This window comes from Bufo gargarizans, chromosome 5, assembly GCF_014858855.1.
Source record: "Bufo gargarizans isolate SCDJY-AF-19 chromosome 5, ASM1485885v1, whole genome shotgun sequence".
In the NCBI taxonomy this organism is placed as follows: domain Eukaryota; kingdom Metazoa; phylum Chordata; class Amphibia; order Anura; family Bufonidae; genus Bufo; species Bufo gargarizans.
Window position 1 is genome coordinate 462,897,976 of NC_058084.1, and position 17,957 is coordinate 462,915,932.

Sequence of the window (17,957 nt, forward strand, 5' to 3'; positions counted from 1 at the left end):
GTATTAGTAGTGTCCGGGTAGCATTGAGGTTTCTCCTATTCCAGTAAATGGCTATATCTGCCTTCTAGCAAACATACATATTTGTTTTATATTTCAAAATAAACCCATACACTCCACCTCCAGGGGCCAATCGCCCCCTGCTCCGTTCCCCGTCCCCAGCGGGGACACACTGAAAGGCAGCAGACTGCCAACCGGCATGGCAGCCGGACGCTCGCACAAAGTTTCCCTCAGTGGAGAGCAGTGCGGTACGGGCCGGCGGGTGACTACGGAACGGTGAGTAATAGCAAGCGCTTCACTCCCGCTCCGTGGTCACATGACGCAAACGAATCCTTGATGCAAAAAATTTTACTAATCGTTTCAGCCCTAACCCCATATGTGGGGGTGAACTGCTGTGGGGGCACATGGCAGGACTCAGAAAGGAAGGAGCGCCATATGGCTTTTGCAGCACCGATTTTGATGGATAGGTTTATGGGTGGCAATGTTTTTTTTTTTTGTTTTTTTTTAAGCGATTGTCTTATGTGGGGGCTCATTTTTTGCGGGATGAGGTGGTGGTTTGATTGGTACCATTTTGGGGTACATAAGAGTTTTTGATCGCTTGGTATTAAACTTTTTGTGAGGCATAGTTTTTTTTTTTTTTTTTTACAGCATTCACCTGAGGGGGCATATAATGTGATATTTTTATAGAGCAGGTAGTTATGGACGCGGCGATACCCAATATGTCTATAATTTATATTTTTGTTAAGTTTTACACAGTAAAATCATTTTTGAACACAATAAAGTCTTGTTTTTGTGTTGCCATTTTCTGAGAGCCCTATGATGGATAGGTTTGTGGGTGCCAATGGTTTTTATATTTTAAGTGATTGTCTTATGTGGGGTAGGGATTGACCGATTATCGATTTTACCGATATTATCGGCCGATATTGTGGATTTTGACTGTTATCGGTATCTGCATCTATTTTGCTGATATTCCGATAACGTATGGGGAACACAGATCGTGCTGCTCTCAGCGCTCTCCGTGTTCCCTCAGCAGCACAGAGGTGAAGGAAGCAGTGTCTCCCTCCCCCTGTGCTGCTGCTGCCGCCAATGAAGAGACAGATAAGAAGAGAAGGGGAGGGGCTGTAGCCACTGCGCCGCCAATGATGTTAACTTACTCATTCATTCAAATTGAACAGGAGGCGGGAGCTGCAGGATCACATAGCCGGCTCCCGACCTCTATGAGCTGTAGCTGCGATCCGTGGTAGTTGACCCCTCAGGTGCCGCGGATCGCAGCTACCGCTCATAGAGGTCGGGAGCCGGCTATGTCATTCTGCAGCTCCCGCCTCCTGTATATGAATAAATGAGCGATTTATCTTCATTGGTGGCGCAGTGCGCCCCCCCAAGCCCCCCAGTATTAATCATTGGTGGCGCAGTGCACCCCCCCCCCCCCCAAGCCCCCCAGTATTAATCATTGGTGGCGCAGTGCACCCCCCCCAAGCCCCCCAGTATTAATCATTGGTGGCGCAGTGCGCCCCCCAGTATTAATCATTAGTGGCGCAGTGCTCCCCCCACCCCCGTATTAAAAACATTGGTGGGGCAGTGAGCCCCCCCATCCCAGTATTAAACACATTGGTGGCGCAGTGCGCCCCCCCCCAGTATTAATCATTGGTGGCAGTGGCCACAGGATCCCCTCTCCCCTCCTCCTCCGATCGGAGCCCCAGCAGTGTAATCCTGGGGCTCCGATCGGTTACCATGGCAGCCAGGACGCTATTGAAGCCCTGGCTGCCATGTTCAGCTCCATGCTGCTGTGTGCACAAAGCACAGAGCAGCAGGGACAGTGTGAGATCCTATTCACCCTGATAGAGCTCTATCAGGGTGAATAGGACAAGGGTTCTAGTCCCTAAGGGGGCTAAAAGTTAGTTAAAAAAAATATATATATATATATATTAATTATAAATGAAAAAGAAAGATTAACAAAAAAAATACCTACACATTAACACTAAACATATTCATTTTCAGCAGATGTAGGAATTAATTTTTTTTCAAAAATGAAAATTCACAGAATATCGGTATACATTATCGGCTATCGGCCTGAAAGTTCACAAATTATCGGTATCGGTCCTAAAAAATCAATATCAGTCGATCCCTAATGTGGGGGCTAATTTTTTGCGGGATGAGATGACGGTTTAATACCCTTCTGGGATACATAAGACTTTTTGATCACTTGGTATTACACTTGTGAGGCAAGGTGACCAGAAAATGGCTTTTTTGACGCTGTTTTTTTTTTTTTTTTTTTTTTACCGCATTCACCTGACGAGGTGGATCATGTGATATTTTTATAGAGCCGGGAAAAGGACGCCATTTTATTTTAACTTGAATTTTTTTTTTTCTTTTGTAAAACTTTCTTTTTTTTAACTTCTTCGGGCTGCCTTTCCTGCCATCGGGTCCCCGTCACAGCAGCGCTGGGATTTCTGTCCCAGTTTCCAGTGACGTACATGTACGGCGCTGGTATCCTACGGGTTAAACTCTCTTGTTCTCCATATCCCCAGGCCCTGCACAAACCAAAACATAGTGGGGGAGATTTATCAAGAATGGCGTTCCCCTATGCCAGTATCGATCTCCGGAGTGCAGGCAGAAAGCCTTTAAATAAATTAGGCGCATCTCTGGACATGCATGCTGCAGAAACTCAAATCTACGGCAGCTCGGGGTGGCGTAGACTTCATCTATAACTTACACCAGTTTCTTGCGTAAGTTATAGTAAATTCAGCAGACTGTGGAGGCCCCTCCCCCTCCAACTGAGCCCCGCCCCTTTTCCTTAACTGGTGAGAAGCTCACAAAGTGTCGGCCACTTCTCACTGAAAACAATGGAGGCATTTTTCCATGCTGATTTCAACAGTTTCCTATGCCTATCTACATTACTACTATGTAGTCAAAAGTATAAGTTGTCTATGAACAAGTAAAATGTTTGAATCTGTTTTGATGTTGAGGTTGCCTGCTGCTTGGTCAAAATAGTTAGAATTAGGTCCATAATTTAGTGCAGATTCATTTTATAGATTGTATGATCTGTATATTAGGGTTGGAGCATCATTTTTGTTTCCAATTCCCCTTATAGCCGGATGATACAATCAGCCACCACTAGAGGGAGCTCACTGCATGCAGATTTTTAAAGCTCCCTTTGGAGTATGCCCCTGAGCTCCCCCTAGTGGCGGCTGCAGGCAGACAGAACTCATAAAGAGTGAGCTCTAAAGCTATATTAGGAAATGCATTTTAGAACCATAAATGATATGAGAGGGGACATTAGCTTTAAGGAATGTGACTGTTATCACTTGGTGACATGATTCTAAATCCACTTTTTCTACTTACTGAATAGAGTGACGACGCGGCACAGATGGGGGATCATTCTCTGCACCAGTCCTTCGGTCCGATTTATCAGCAGCTGCAGACTCTGAGGCATGCGCTGTATGTTAAGTATGTAGAAGAAGTGAACGCTCTGAAGAAGCAGCATGAAGCGGAACTGGATCAGCTCAGAGCTGAACTGACAGACGGACACAACAAAGAGAAGGCCGCTTTGAAGCAGGAGATCATCCACCTGACAAACGCCAAGCAGGAAATCCTCAATGGCAGCTTTCAGCAGCCGCCATTGTATCCCATCCCCGAGGAAAAGGATCCCGATGACATCAATCAGCTGATGGAGGAACGTTTCCAGGAGAAGATTGAGGAGGAGGTTGCTCGGGTAAGTTCAGATCGCATTCTCTGTCTTTTCTAGCACACAGGTCTGGCTTTATAGAAGATGGGATCCCGGGCACCAACCAAAGTAACCCTACACCCATCTTGCCATTTTTTTTCTCATCACTTCAAAACCCTTGATGGCATAGGGTAATTAAAGGGTTAATTGTTTTTTTTTGGTGTTTATATAAGGCTACTTTCACACTTGCGTTGTTGTTTTCCAGTATTGAGATCCGGCAGAGGATCTCAATACCGGAAAAAAACTTTTCCGTTTAGTCCTCATGCATTTTGAATGGAAAGTGATCCGGTCAGGATGCCTTCCGTTCCCGCAGCATTCCGTTCCATTCTGCAAGCTGCAGTTTTGTGTCCAGTCGAGATAAAAAAACGGATCCGGCACTATAAACAGTGTAAGGCAATGCTGACGGATCGTTTTTTTTAGGATCCTAAAAAATGCATCCGTCACCCATTGACTTTAAATGTTTTAGTGACTGATCCGTTTTTTCCTGTTTAGATTTCACACAACCGCATCCTGCCGGACCTCAATACCGGAATTAACAACGCAATTCCGCGCGGGTGTGAGGTGAACGCATTGCACCCGCACTAAATCCGGACCCATTCACTTCAATGGGGCTGTGCACATGAGCGGTGATTTTCACGCATCACTTGTGCGTTGCGTGAAAATCTCAGCTTGTATTATATTCTGCGTTTTTCACGTAACACAGGCCCCATAGAAATGAATGGGGCTGTGTGAAAATCGCAAGCATCCGCAAGCAAGTGCGGATGCAAATTTTTTTTTTTTTACGCATGGTTGCTAGGAGATGATGTTAGTAAATTGATAAAAGTCAATATACTGTATTATTTTCCCTTATAACATGGTTATAAGGGAAAATAATAGCATTCTTAATACAGAATGCTTACTAAAATGTTGCTTGAGGGGTTAAAAAATACTAAAAAAATGTACTCGCCTCACCCACTTGTTCGCACAGCCGGCATAGTCTTCTTTCTTCTTCTTTGAGGACCTGCAAAAGGACCTTTGACGTAATCTGAGCACGCTGACTTCAGCGCAGGTCCTGCTGAATGAAGATAGAAGATCTTTCTATCTTCATTCAGCAGGATCTGCGCTGACGTCACCAATTACGTAATCAAAGGTCCTTTTGCAGGTCCTCAAAGAAGAAGAAAGAAGACGATGCCGGCTGCGCGATCAAGTGGATGAGGTGAGTTAATTTTTTTTCTTTTTTTAACCCCTAAAGCCACATTTTACTATGCATCCTGTATTAAGAATGCTATTATTTTCCTTTATAACCATTTTATAAGGGAAAATAATAAAATATACAGAACACTGAACCCAAACCAGAACTTCAGTGAAAAAGTCCGGGTTCGTGTCTGGGTACCACATTCAATTTTTTTCCTCACGCATGTGCAAAATGCATTGCACTCGCATGGTAAAAACTGAACATTGGAACGCAATCAAAACTGACTGCAATTGCGTGCCTACTCGCGCCGTTTTCCCGCAATGCACACGCGACGCATTCGGAGCAAATCCGGGACTCCTGTGTGAAAGAGGCCAAAGGCAGTGAAGGGTTCTCTGGTAATTTGTGTCGGTCCTGTCCACAGTACATTGTAGGTCCTATTGCCTCCTTCCGGCCCTGTACACATGTGACTGCTGCAGCCAATCTATGGCCATGGCGCTATACGGCCTGAGACCACCGTGATTGACTGCAGCAGTCATGAGTGCATACAAGTACAACTGCACGGTTGTCATTTTGCCCTGACCCGTCTCATCCTCGGGAGCAGTCGCTCCACACTCTGGATTTGGTACGAGTCGTTCGAGTCTATCTGTCCCAGACGTCATCTTTCCAGCGGACGGATTCCCTGTTCGCGATTCCACAGGGGCCGAGACAAGGGCTGGCGTCGTCAAAAACTTCCATTTCCCGATGGATTTGTTTTGCTATTGTGGAAGCATACCGCGTTAATGACCGGGCCCCGCCCGTCCGGGTGACTGCTCATTCTGCTCGGGCAGTGGGGGCCTCTTGGGCGGTGCATCACGGGGCTTCGGCCCTTCAGGTGTGCAAGGCAGCGACCCGGTCGTCTTTGCACACTTTTTCCAAGTTTTACAGAGTACACACCTTTGCGTCTTCTGACGCGTCTCTGGGGTGTAGAGTTTTTCAGACGGAGGTTCTCTGATTGACGGGAGGGTTGCTTGTCATGCCCACCCTTGGGGACTGCTCTGTAACGTCCCATGGTCAAGCGTGTGTCCCCCAATGATACGGATGATAAAACTAGATTTTTGTACTCACCGTAAAATCAGTTTCTCTTCCGTTCATTGGGGGACACAGCTCCCACCCGTTCTCTAGTTTAGGGGCCTTTTCGGTCCTGTGTGGTCCTAGGTTTGTACATAGTGTGGTTTTCTTGTTGTCTGGCTTCTCCTACTGCTTTTGCACTAACTGATTTAGCTTAGTCCCTGCAGGAAGGGTATAGCTGAAGGCAGGAGCTCACACCTTTGTGCTTAGTGTCCGCCTTCTAGCGGAAACAGCTATACCCAAGGTCAAGCCTGTGTCCCCCAATGAACGGAAGAGAAACGGACTTTACATTAAGTACAAAAATCTAGCTGTTTTACAGACTTGGGCAGCGCTAAATCCCGCCCATCAGTACCGGGCTCACTGCTGGGCAGAAGCCTCCGCCTGGCAGCCCGAAGGAGAGCCCGGTACGTCACCCGAACTCCACAAAATGTCTTTGCCCTGCGCAATTCAGCGCAGGGCAAAGGAGAGCATCGGAGCATGAACTGCTGCGATGCTCTTGTCAAGGGGGCTGCCTGGGTGAAATTTTTGGTAAGTCCGGGTTCAGCTCTGAACCCGGACAACCCCTATAAAGGAATGTTCTCCTTTTCCATCCCCGTGTGGAAGCGTTCATGCCCTTTGCCTTCTGTTTACTCTAATAATAATTTCCTCCCAGAAGAGATTTTATGTTGCAATACATAACAAACTATGTAATTAACGAAGCGTATTGCTATTAACTTGCGCTTGCCGTTCCCATCTGCTCCGCTGTCCTTCATTGCCTCGGCATGAAGGTCACAGCCCAGTCAAGTAGAACCAGCACTTTCTACATCCCTTTATTTGCCCCCAGGATCTGGTTTCATTGTCTCAGGTGCCGATATTCCCCGAGAAGGATTGAGTTTCCAGTTTCAGCTTTCGTGTCTCTTTCTATAATATGGCAGAGCTGCGCAGTGTCAGACTCCATCACCAGAAATAAATAACCTGCAGTTTCAGTGACCGATGCAAGTTTTGGTAATCACCTACATAAATTACATCTATCAGAGTCTCAGGCCCTGCTTGAGAACAGCAGCAGCTTTTCTTGATATCATGCAGTTGACTAAAGCTTTGTTCACACTGGCATCATGGTTTCTGCCCATAACGGGGCCATGAGAGCAGCTCTGTATGAGAAAATAGGAGCTCTGGTCACTATCCGCATATATTAAGACAACCTAAAAATGGACAGCTTTGCGCAGAATTTTTTTAAATTGTTCATTTTATTCCTAAATGCAAAATTTAGCAACTTTCTTAATAGTCTTGATTAAAACTTTCCTACCATTTTGCTTCTGCAGAGTGTGTATAAGTCCTTCCTCTAGCTGCCGGTGCTGCTGAATCTGACATATATCTCTCAGAGCACCGTTCAAGTTTGAGACTGTTCTCTTGCTCTCCCCTTCCCTTCTCCCAATATTAGAAATAACAGCAGGGAGGGGGAGGAGGTTGTACATGGCAGATGTGTGTGGAGAGAGGGGAAAGCGAACAAGCAGGGCAGTTGACAAAGGGGGTAGATAAGTATGAAAGCACACGGGCGAGAATCACATTGTGTTGAGATAAAGCAGAGCACTAGGGGGAGGAAGGAGAGACCCCACACCCCACAGCATTGGTGTCAGAACAAGGGCTATAGTAGTAGAAATCAGTCCAGGGTTGAAGCTTGATTATGAGAGCTAGTGAAGGCAGCAGCATCCTAGACACACAGACCTCACATCCAGCATGTATTACTGGGAAGAGTCAGATGTGTGTGGAGAGAGGGGAAAGCGATCAAGGAGGGCAGCTTACAAAGGAGCAAAGCACACGGGCGAGAATCACATTGGTTATGTAAAAGTGTAGAGAGAAAGCAGAGCACCAGGGGGAGGAAGGAGAGACCACACACCCCACAGCATCGGCGTTGGGACAAAGGCTGTAGTAGTAGTAGAAACCAGTCCAGGGTTGAAGCTTAATTATGAGAGCTAGTGAAGGCAGCAGCATCCTAGACACACAGACCTCACATCCAGCATGTATTACTGGGAGGAGGCAGATGTGTGTGGAGAGAGGGGAAAGCAATCAAGGAGGGCAGCTTACAAAGGAGCAAAGCACACGGGCGAGAATCATATAGGTTATGTAAAAGTGTAGAGAGAAAGCAGAGACCACACACCCCACAGCATCGGCGTTGGGACAAAGGCTGTAGTAGTAGTAGTAGAAATCAGTCAAGGGGTTGAAGCTTGATCATGAGAGCTAGTGAAGGCAGCAGCATCCTAGACACACAGATCTCAAATCCAGCATGTATTACTGGGAGGAGGGGTGAATGTGCCCATGAGAAAAGTCTGAATCTAGGTCAGGTTGCAAACTGAATGTCGGGGGGTCTGAAAATGAATGAAGGCATTGAGACTACTGGCTGAAACTTTTTGTAAAAATATTTTTTGTGTCAAAGGCATCCGTAGCCAGGACCATGTGACACAGGGTGTGACTGCAGATGTCATGCACCAGTCCCTTTGCTGTTTGCACATTATATATTGTTGCGAACTTGTTCCATGGGTGAATTTGCTTTTCTTTTATGCTGTGGTGATGGCGTTTACATTTCTAGCTTTTCTTGTGTTACACAACACATTTTTACATTTTACTTTTGTGTAAAATCTTGTGGAAAGTGACAGCCTGAAATAGCAGCAGGATGTGACTGTGAGACCCGTTTACAGAATGTTTTTTTGGTGCAGTTTTTCACGCGTTTTCCGCACGGAATCCGACCCAGAAAAAGCCTCTTAAAAGCTTCTCATTCATTTTTAAAAAAAAACAGCGTGGAAAAGAGGAGCAGCATGCTCTTGGAGCAGAATCCACTCTGGATCTCCCAATGAAATAATGGGGACTTAAGAAAAAAAATGCAGTTACAGTGCCGATTTTTTTTCAGCGCATTTTCTAAATCTGTCGACTGAACATACCCTAACTTAGGAAAGGGTGAAGGGGTGCAGTTAATAGTGCAGCTAAGGGTGTCACATTTACGTTTGGCCCCCGAGGACAAGCAGACCCACATCACTTGAGCTGTACCCAGTGGCGGATTTAAAGGGGTTGTCTCTCTTCAGTAAGTAGCATTTGTCATGTAGAGAAAGTTAATACAAGGCACTTACTAATGTATTGTGATTGTCCATATTGTTTCCTTTGCTGGCTGGATTCATTTTTCCATCACATTATACACTGCTAGTTTCCATGGTTACAGACCACCCTGCAATCCAGCTGTGGTGGTCGTGCTCGCACAAGATAGGAAAAAGTGCTGGCCTATGTGTGCCTCCATGGTCCCAGCCACCAGAAGCTGACTCTATTTCCTATGGTGTGCAGGCACGACCACCACTGATGGATTGCAGGATGGGCTGTAACCATGGAAACTAGCAGTGTATAATGTGATGGAAAAATGAATCCAGCCAGCAAAGGAAGCAATATGGATGATAACAATACATTTGTAAGTGCCTTGTATTAACTATCTCTACCTGATAAATGCCACTTGCTGAAGTGAGACAACCCCTTTAATGGCAGATGAAGGGGACTATTCTCTGGCACCACAAAAACTTAGCTAAATGTTTTTTGTGGCTTTGTAACCAGCACAAGCTGGACTTTTGTACCAGGGCCGACTAGCCTTTAGGGGAGGATTAAAGGGGTTCTCCAGGGCTACATAGGGGATGTCTTATTGCTAGGATAGGTCATCAATATCAGATCTTTTGCGGGGGAGGAAGGGGGGGATCTGACTCTGTGCTTCCACACCGATCAACTGATTAAAAGGTCCATAAGTAGAGATGATTGAATCAACGCTAAACAAATCAAATTCAACCTGAATTTTTCCAAAATTTGTCTCAAATCTAAAACATTTGCCAGAATCGAATTGCCAAAAGTTCAAAATGGCATCAGACATTTTTTAAATAAGAACACTAGAAAGATGAACAGGGAGCATCAAGTAGCCCCCTGGCATTAATGAGCTCAAACGAGTTGAGCAGTGGGTGCGGAACCACTGCATCAACCAGCAGGACTGACCTTGGGCTAATCCTAAGGACGTTATCCTTGCAGTCCCTTGGGTTTCACCGTTTTACCCCTATGCAGGGATCTGCAGGGGACCACCAGGCCACTTCCTCCTGGCCTAGTCCCTGTGTGGTTCAGCTGAACAACGGGGGTCAGAGACACCAGTGTGGAGCACCAAAGGGTCAGACGGAATCATAGGCAGGGGCAGGGCGAGGTCAGGGCAGGCAGAGTACATGCGAATCTGAGAAACAAGTTAAAGGTTAGTGTCTGGTAGCAGAGGGTCAATATGGTAATCGGGGTCAGGCAGTGGCGGGTCAGAAACGGTAAGCAGGCAGAGGTAGGTACACGGGTAGACAGATGGAATAGCACACCTTCGCAGGAACTAGCAAGATAGAGAACCTATTGCTCAGGTACCCTCCCATAGGGGAAGGTGCTTTAAGTACCCCAGATTAGTAGTGAAAATTTGGGTGCGCACGCTGGTTCTTTAAGGGCTGGGGAGCGTGCACACCCTACAGGCCGGTAGAAGAGGCCTGACAGACGAGCGCAGGCTGCGGCCTGCTACGGGAGAAGTGCTTTAGGATTCCAGCAGGTGGGCAAGCTGGTCTGGACCGCCAGGACAAAAGTAACAGAAGCCGGGTGAGTGACGTGGTGCCACCCATCCTAGGGTGTTATCCTTAACTTTTCAGGGCAGTTGGAGCACTTATGTTTATTCAGGGACAAATCAAATCAGAATAAAGAAATTGATCAGAAAGAATTGAAGAAATTCACTCTTCGACAGCGAGCGCCACATCCAGGTCATTGTATACCAGGCACAACTCCCAGTTTTTTTTTTAATTCAAAATCAGACAATATTTTCATTACAGAATCAAATCAAAATCATTATTACTTTTATTACTTTTTGACCCAACCCCAAAATACCCTCCCACTGCGGTGCGTCTCTCTAAAAAAACGAGGGGAAGTCAAGACAAAAAGATTACAAATTTCCATCCCCCCCCTCCCTATCCTGATCCATTTTTCCTCTATATTTCTTTGTTTATAAAGAACCTTTTCGTATCTTTTAATCTTATTAACCAAGTTGAGCCGTATGAACACATTTGGAATATGCCGTGAAAACCGAACCTGTGTAATCAAAAGTCCTGCCAAAAACATTACTTTTAGCAACAGGATCTTTTTGTATTTGTGACAGTTTACCCTGGAAAGATCATCCAATATCTAGTATTCCACCCTAAAAGGAATCACAACTTTCAATTTTTGGGTAATAAAGTCATCAGTTGCAGCCCAATATTCTTTTAGTTCTGTACAAAGCCAGAACATGTGGATAAATCAGCTCCTGGTGCATCACAAGGTGGGCAATTGGATGTATTCCTTAAACCACATTTAGGGTCCATTCACACATCCGTAAGTGTTTTGCGGATCCGCAAAACACGGGCACGTGCAATGTGCGATCCCTAATTTGTGGACAGCACATCACAGACACTATAATAGAAAATGCCTTTTCTGTTCCGCAATTACGGACAAGAATAGGACATGTTCTATTCTTATTTTTTTTCAGGAACGGAATTGCGGATCCTGAAAAAACGGATGAGGATTGCGGATTTGCATCCGTTCCAGCCCCATTTAAAGTGAAGGGGTCCGCAAATTGCGGAACGAATGCGGACCCAAATTACGGACGTGTGAATGGACCCTTTTTAAGCCATACTGGCGTGACATAAACTCTGTGTAAGATATTAAATTGAACTGAAACGTGATTAAAGGTATAAGACACTGATCATTCTCCCAATGATCTCCTTGTATAGTTACGCAGTCGGCTCCCCAGGCCCTTTGTCCAGGAGAGCAGGTGTTTTTAAATAGTGTTTTAACTAACAATTTGTAAAATTTAGCAATCTTAACCTGCCATTAGGTTATTGTTGAGATGAGCATCGCATTTGCCCAGCAAACGGAGCTTGCACGACTGGCGTCCATGAAGGACAGAGACCTAGCAGAGCAAAGGGAATCCTCTGGAGAGCAGAGAGAGGTCCCTGCAGAGGAGACTGACCCGGATGGGGAGAAGCTTTTAGATGTGAAGTCACCAGAGCCATCTCCAGTGCCCGACCATGTGGATTCAGCTGATACGCCGTCCTCTGATCCAGCCGAGGACCTGATCGCCGAACAGCACGGCCAAGCGGTAGATGCTGCTTCCGAAGACAAGACTGTGCTCCTCCGAGAAGAGGTAAGAACTAAGAGGTTTGAGATTTTGAGAAAAATTTAAATTAGTTTTTAAAAATGCTTGACGACCAGGTAGGTTCCATCAGTCTGTCAGCAGGATCAACACTTTGAAACCAGGTACACTGATTGCTCGGGTTGATCCTGGCAAAATTCTTTCGCAGAGAAAACGAAGTTGAGTTCCATGTGCCAATTAGGGCTTCAGTGCACCGAGGGGCAGAGATGGGAGGAACCAGGGCCTGTAGCCTGTGCACTGTATTGGTTGTCACTCACTTTTTCTAGAAACAGATATCACTCAGAAACAGGTCAAAGGGGTTGTACAGAATCCGTAAAACCTGGCTGCTTTCTTCCAGAAACGGCACCACACCTGTCCGTAGGTTGAGTCTGGTATTGCGCGTCAGCCCTATTCACATGTAATGGAGCCAAACTGCAACCCATGGACAGGTGTGGCACTGTAACTGGAAGAAAGCAGCCACGTTTTACTAATTCTGGGCAACCCCTTTAAGGGAGCACTCAGAATGTAGGATTGCCAAGGATTTCCTTCTATGAATTGCAGAGGGTGAAATCTGCCGTTAAAATTCTCGTTTTCTGCTGCAGATTCTTCCTGCAACGTGTGGGCGTCATTTTCTTCCTGCAACGTGCGCGTGTGATTTTACAAAATCGTATCTGTTTTAGGCCGCAACCCTTCACTGCTTCCATCAGTGCTCATTTGCAGCAAGGGAACCCCCCAGAACTTGAGACCCTCGTTCTAATGATCATTGAGGCCTGCCCGGCCTCTACACGGATGTGGCGGTATTACATGCAGATATTCAGATAAATGGCTGACCTCTGTATACCGTAGTAAAGGCCTCTGTATGGCGCCCCAGTAGGCTATGTGGAAACCGGTTGTCAAGGGGAGAGACCCCCAATACTATTAGACCACTGTATATGAAGTCCCAGTGATCAGAGCACCATGTCATAGTCCCAGCCAGGGACACCAACTGCTCCATAGCAATCAGCAAGTCACATGACGCTGGGAAAAAACGACAGAATTGTGTCGGAAATTATCCTGCCGGGTGAAGAAAGTCAAATATTTGTGCATGTTGTGAGGAGTAGTCAGAGAGGATCGGGCCGGGGAGAGGAGAGCGCGTCCCGTGTACTGAGCCGCTGTAAGTAGCACATGTATGAGCCGGATCTCCGCGTGTCTCCCCGTATGCGGGGGGAACATATAGTTCTATTTTTATATATATATTGGGATTTTTTGCCTTCCTCTTTTGCAGGATAATAAGCTGAAGTTGAAATCTGTCTATCTATCTATCTGCCTCCATATATTATCTCTCTCTATTATCTATCTCATATCTATCTCATATCTATCTCCTATCTATCTCCTATCTATCTCATATCTATCTCATATCTATCTAACTATCTGCCTCATATATTATCTATCTATCCCATATATATTATCTATCTGTCTATCTTTCTATTATCGATCTATCTACATGCACCATTGAGCTCATAGTGACAATGTATAAGCTGCTATTGGTGCTTGATCAGTGATGACACAACCTCGGTGGTCTCTGCAGCAGGGTATATGACGGACTGGTATTATACGGATATCTTCCTCATCCCAAGCTCTTTCACCTTGGGCCCACAGTGCAGCCCAGGTGGTTGTCGGCTGCTCAGCCACAAGCTAGACATTTCCACATGGTGCGTCAGATATATTGCCATGTACACAGATGTAACAGCCACGTGCTATGAAAAGGATTATTTAGTCTTAAGGGGTTATGTCACACATCATTTTTAAAACAGTGTGTGGATAATTTTGTAATTGCATGTTATTAAAAATGTTTTATAGCCACTGACCTGTATAGCCAGTATCAGTATAGCGCCACCTGCTGTTTGTTTTTTTTTTTTTTTCTGTCCACATGCTCAGTTCCATCCTTCAACTTCCTCCAGAGCTGTGATAGGGAGAGAGCTGCGGCAGAAGGGACGCGCCTCCTGAGCTGCGGCAGAAGGGACGCGCCTCCTGAGCTGCGGCAGAAGGGACGCGCCCCTGAGCTGCGGCAGAAGGGACGCGCCCCTGGGCTGCGGCAGAAGGGACGCGCCCCTGGGCTGCGGCAGAAGGGACGCGCCCCTGGGCTGCGGCAGAAGGGACGCGCCCCTGAGCTGCCAGCTTAATATCAGTCTAGCAGCGCAATAAATGGGGAGATCTCTGGATCCATGTGAGGTACAGGGCTGGTTCTAGTTATTTAGAAAGAGGTTTTCATGTCCTATATGATGTCTGATTTTTATTTTTTACATGAATCATGGGATAAGCCCTTTTAAGTTTTACCTTTTCTTGGTATTTTCAGGACTGCAGCCAGATGGTGGCCATGGGTGCAGAAAGCGCCAAGTTCAGTCACCTGTACGAGGAGAAGGTGGAGGACATGAGACAAGAGCTGGTGCGGCAAGAACAGGAATACCAACAAGCGACGGAGGCCCTGAGACTGGCACATGCGGCACAGCTGGAGCGGCTGATGTACGACCAGGAGCAGCTGCTCTCAGAGCTGCACAGGCTGCGGGAACAGCTGGCAGAGGTGAGTACTCCGCTACCGACGCTGGCCGCTATTCCTCCTCCTGTGGCTGAGCATGCATGTGTTTTCAGTGGGGAGAGTGGAGTAAACACCGGCCAGACATTTCTGGTTTCAGCTCGTCTCCCACGAGAACAAAGGATCAGGCATATTTAAATCCAACAAGCCCGATCTGTCTTACTACCGATTATGTGGGGGATGTCGGGACACCCCCATACACAGGCTGGCAGGTTTGGACCATTGTTTGTGTTGTGTATCGGGCAACTTTCATCATTTACTTTTGATGCACACAACCTTTCATTGGTGAAGTACATGTGTAACTAGTTAAAAGTAGTTAAAGGGGTTGTCCGAGTTGTTTTTTTTGTTCTTTCTATGTTCCTAACTAGGCAAATATAACAACTTTACAATTAACTCACTTTATCTGCAGTGCCTGGTTTATTAGATTTCACTGAGGGTCACATGACCTGTGATGTCAGCTTCTCTCCCTGCTCTGATAAAGTTCCTTTACAAGCCTGTAACCCTCACTGTGCTGGCCACGCCCCCCTTCACTGCCGGCTGTCTGCTCTCTCCTAGGATTCTTAACCCCTTCAGCTGCACAGACTGGGTAGCTGCAGGCAGTGACAATTCTGGGCACATGAGCTGACAGACTAGAGAGAGCATTGCACAAGAAGGTAGGGGGAAGATCCTGTGTGTATTAGCAGTGTCATTATACAGCTGGGACTTGTAGTTCTACACATATAAGTTGCTGTTGATTTTCCCAGCACTCAGGGCAGCTCTTGTATCCACTCCCTTAGCAGTGTCATTGTACGGCTGGGACTTGTAGTCCTACACATACAACATGCTGCAGAGTCTCCCAGCAGGCAGACAGGTCACTCGGGGCAGCTCTTGTATCCACTCCCTTTGCAGAGCAGGGGGAGGGGCAGAGATTGTTTTTATTGCAGGTAAACAAAGGGCCAGAAGAGAACCAGGGAAATGAGGAAATATATATATTTTTTTACATAAAACTTTCTTAGTTTAGTTATATATTGCTGCCCATCAGATTTTCAGTGCTATATTTTTTTTTCTTTCATAACTCGGACAACCCCTTTAAAGAGGGCCTGTCACCTCTGCTGACATCTCTGTACTTCAGTCCCCCTTTAAAGAGGAGCTCTCACCTCTCCTGACATCTCTGTACTTCAGCCCCCCTTTAAAGAGGAGCTCTCACCTCTCCTGACATCTCTGTACTTCAGCCCCCCTTTAAAGAGGAGCTCTCACCTCTCCTGACATCTCTGTACTTCAGCCCCCCTTTAAAGAGGAGCTCTCACCTCTCCTGACATCTCTGTACTTCAGCCCCCCTTTAAAGAGGAGCTCTCACCTCTCCTGACATCTCTGTACTTCAGCCCCCCTTTAAAGAGGAGCTCTCACCTCTCCTGACATCTCTGTACTTCAGCCCCCCTTTAAAGAGGAGCTCTCACCTCTCCTGACATCTCTGTACTTCAGCCCCCCTTTAAAGAGGAGCTCTCACCTCTCCTGACATGCCTGTTTCAGAAACTACTTACCACTCCCAATGTAAATACAGTTCGGAAGCATCTTTTCTTATGACTCTGTTGTGCCATTCCTCTATTATTCCTGATAGAAGTTATAAATGAATAGCTAGCAGTCTGCAATAAAGATCCTGATGGGTGTTACCAGTTACCATTGTCCCTGCACAACCTGACACTATCCAATCAGCGCTGCCATTGTCAGAATGTGCTGGGGACCCCCCCTTCCCCCCCAAACTGGTAACAACCATCGAGAGCTTTATTGCAGCCATTCATTTATTACTCCTATTGGGCATAATAGAGGAATGACACAACACAAAGTCATAAGAAGAGGTTCTGCAGAATTGTTATTACATGGGGAATGCAAGTAGTTACTGAAACGGACAGGTCAGGAGAGGGGACAGGTGCTCTTTAAAGGGGTTTTCCCATCACATACAATGGGGGAATATCGCTAGGATATGCCCCCATTGTCTGATAGGTGCGGGTCCCACCTCTGGGACCCACTTCTAGAAGGAGAACGGAGCGGGGAGAGCTGCTCCAATACACGTGTATTGGAGCGCACCGCGCATGCGTGGCCCCCTCTCCCATTCATTTCTATGGGGCAGACTGCAATAGCCGAGCCAGCGCTCAGCTATTTTCGGCTGCCCCATTGAAATTAATGGAGGGCGGCTGCGCAGCGCGCCCCCCATTCATTTCCCCGCTCCGTTCTCAGTGTAGTTGCGGGTCCCAGAGGCAGGTCTCACACCTATCAGACAATGGAGGCATATCCTAGCGATATGCCCCCATTGTCTGGGATGGGAAAACCCCTTTAACAGAAATGGAATCAAATTCTATATATATATTTGGCTCCTTACTTCATTTACTACACGGATCCTAGCCTCCTGCCCAGTATCTGTCCTCTCAACGATTAAATGGAAAGGAGGGATATTTTTGACTTGAGTGATATAAAATATTTATCCAGCGAGTGAAACGAGTGTAATTTGTTCAGAACGCGTCGGCGATGACCGAAAACCAGGCCACGGACAGAGAAAAGATGCTTCTGGAGGAGCTGGAATCCATGAAACAGACGTATTCCGAGGTGGCAGGGAGGACCGGGGCTCGCCCTGTGCAGGATAGCAGCTCGCAGACGCAGGTACGGACACGTCCGGCTCCCGAGCGCTGGACGCCCTCCATCCCTTGGACGCTGTTTATTTTTCCTTGAAGTATCACGTTCTAGCTCCAGAGTTCAGATAGCAGCGGGGCGGAGTCCCTCTCTGTTTAGATGGCAGGCTGCCTCCGTCTATGGTTACCGTGGTCTGCAGCAAAGTCACTGCCTTGCTAACGACGCCCTGTTTTCTGCTTAGGATGACGGCGGGCTCCTTTAAGACTTTTTCGTTCTGCAGGAAGTTTAAATATGAAGGTTTTAGGACTTGAGTGTCACATGCTGACTCCGGAATGACTGGATTCTTGTCTCTCTTCTCCTATTTACCTTTGCAAAAATTAACCCAGGATGAACGTCTTCCGCAGCCCGAGAGCAAAGAGCGAGGCTGGGAGTACGAGCAAGGAGATGGAGACAGGAAGGCGGAGGAGGAGAGCCACGCCGGCGCGCACAGGTAATGCTATCTGAGTAAGCGCAGATTACAGTCAGATGTTTGCCGTCATAAAGGTAGACTTGATTTCTGTCGGTCCTGCCGCCAGTCAGGGACATAACCTTTGCATCTGTC

The 17,957-nt window shown here is 46.7% G+C and overlaps 1 protein-coding gene across 10 annotated transcripts in view; it reads left to right on the top strand.

Moving 5' to 3' along the window:
• Positions 1 to 17,957, top strand: part of AKAP9 (A-kinase anchoring protein 9) — a 241,452-nt gene that overhangs the window by 109,623 nt on the left and 113,872 nt on the right. For 9 of the 10 annotated variants that reach the window (XM_044292951.1, XM_044292944.1, XM_044292945.1 and 6 more), the window contains 5 exons: positions 3,347 to 3,709; positions 11,884 to 12,192; positions 14,516 to 14,740; positions 17,243 to 17,386; positions 17,743 to 17,846. In XM_044292951.1, coding sequence (XP_044148886.1) covers positions 3,347 to 3,709; positions 11,884 to 12,192; positions 14,516 to 14,740; positions 17,243 to 17,386; positions 17,743 to 17,846 — 1,145 coding nt within the window. The remainder of the gene's footprint in view (positions 1 to 3,346; positions 3,710 to 11,883; positions 12,193 to 14,515; positions 14,741 to 17,242; positions 17,387 to 17,742; positions 17,847 to 17,957) is intronic. The other variant, XM_044292947.1, reaches the window with a different exon arrangement.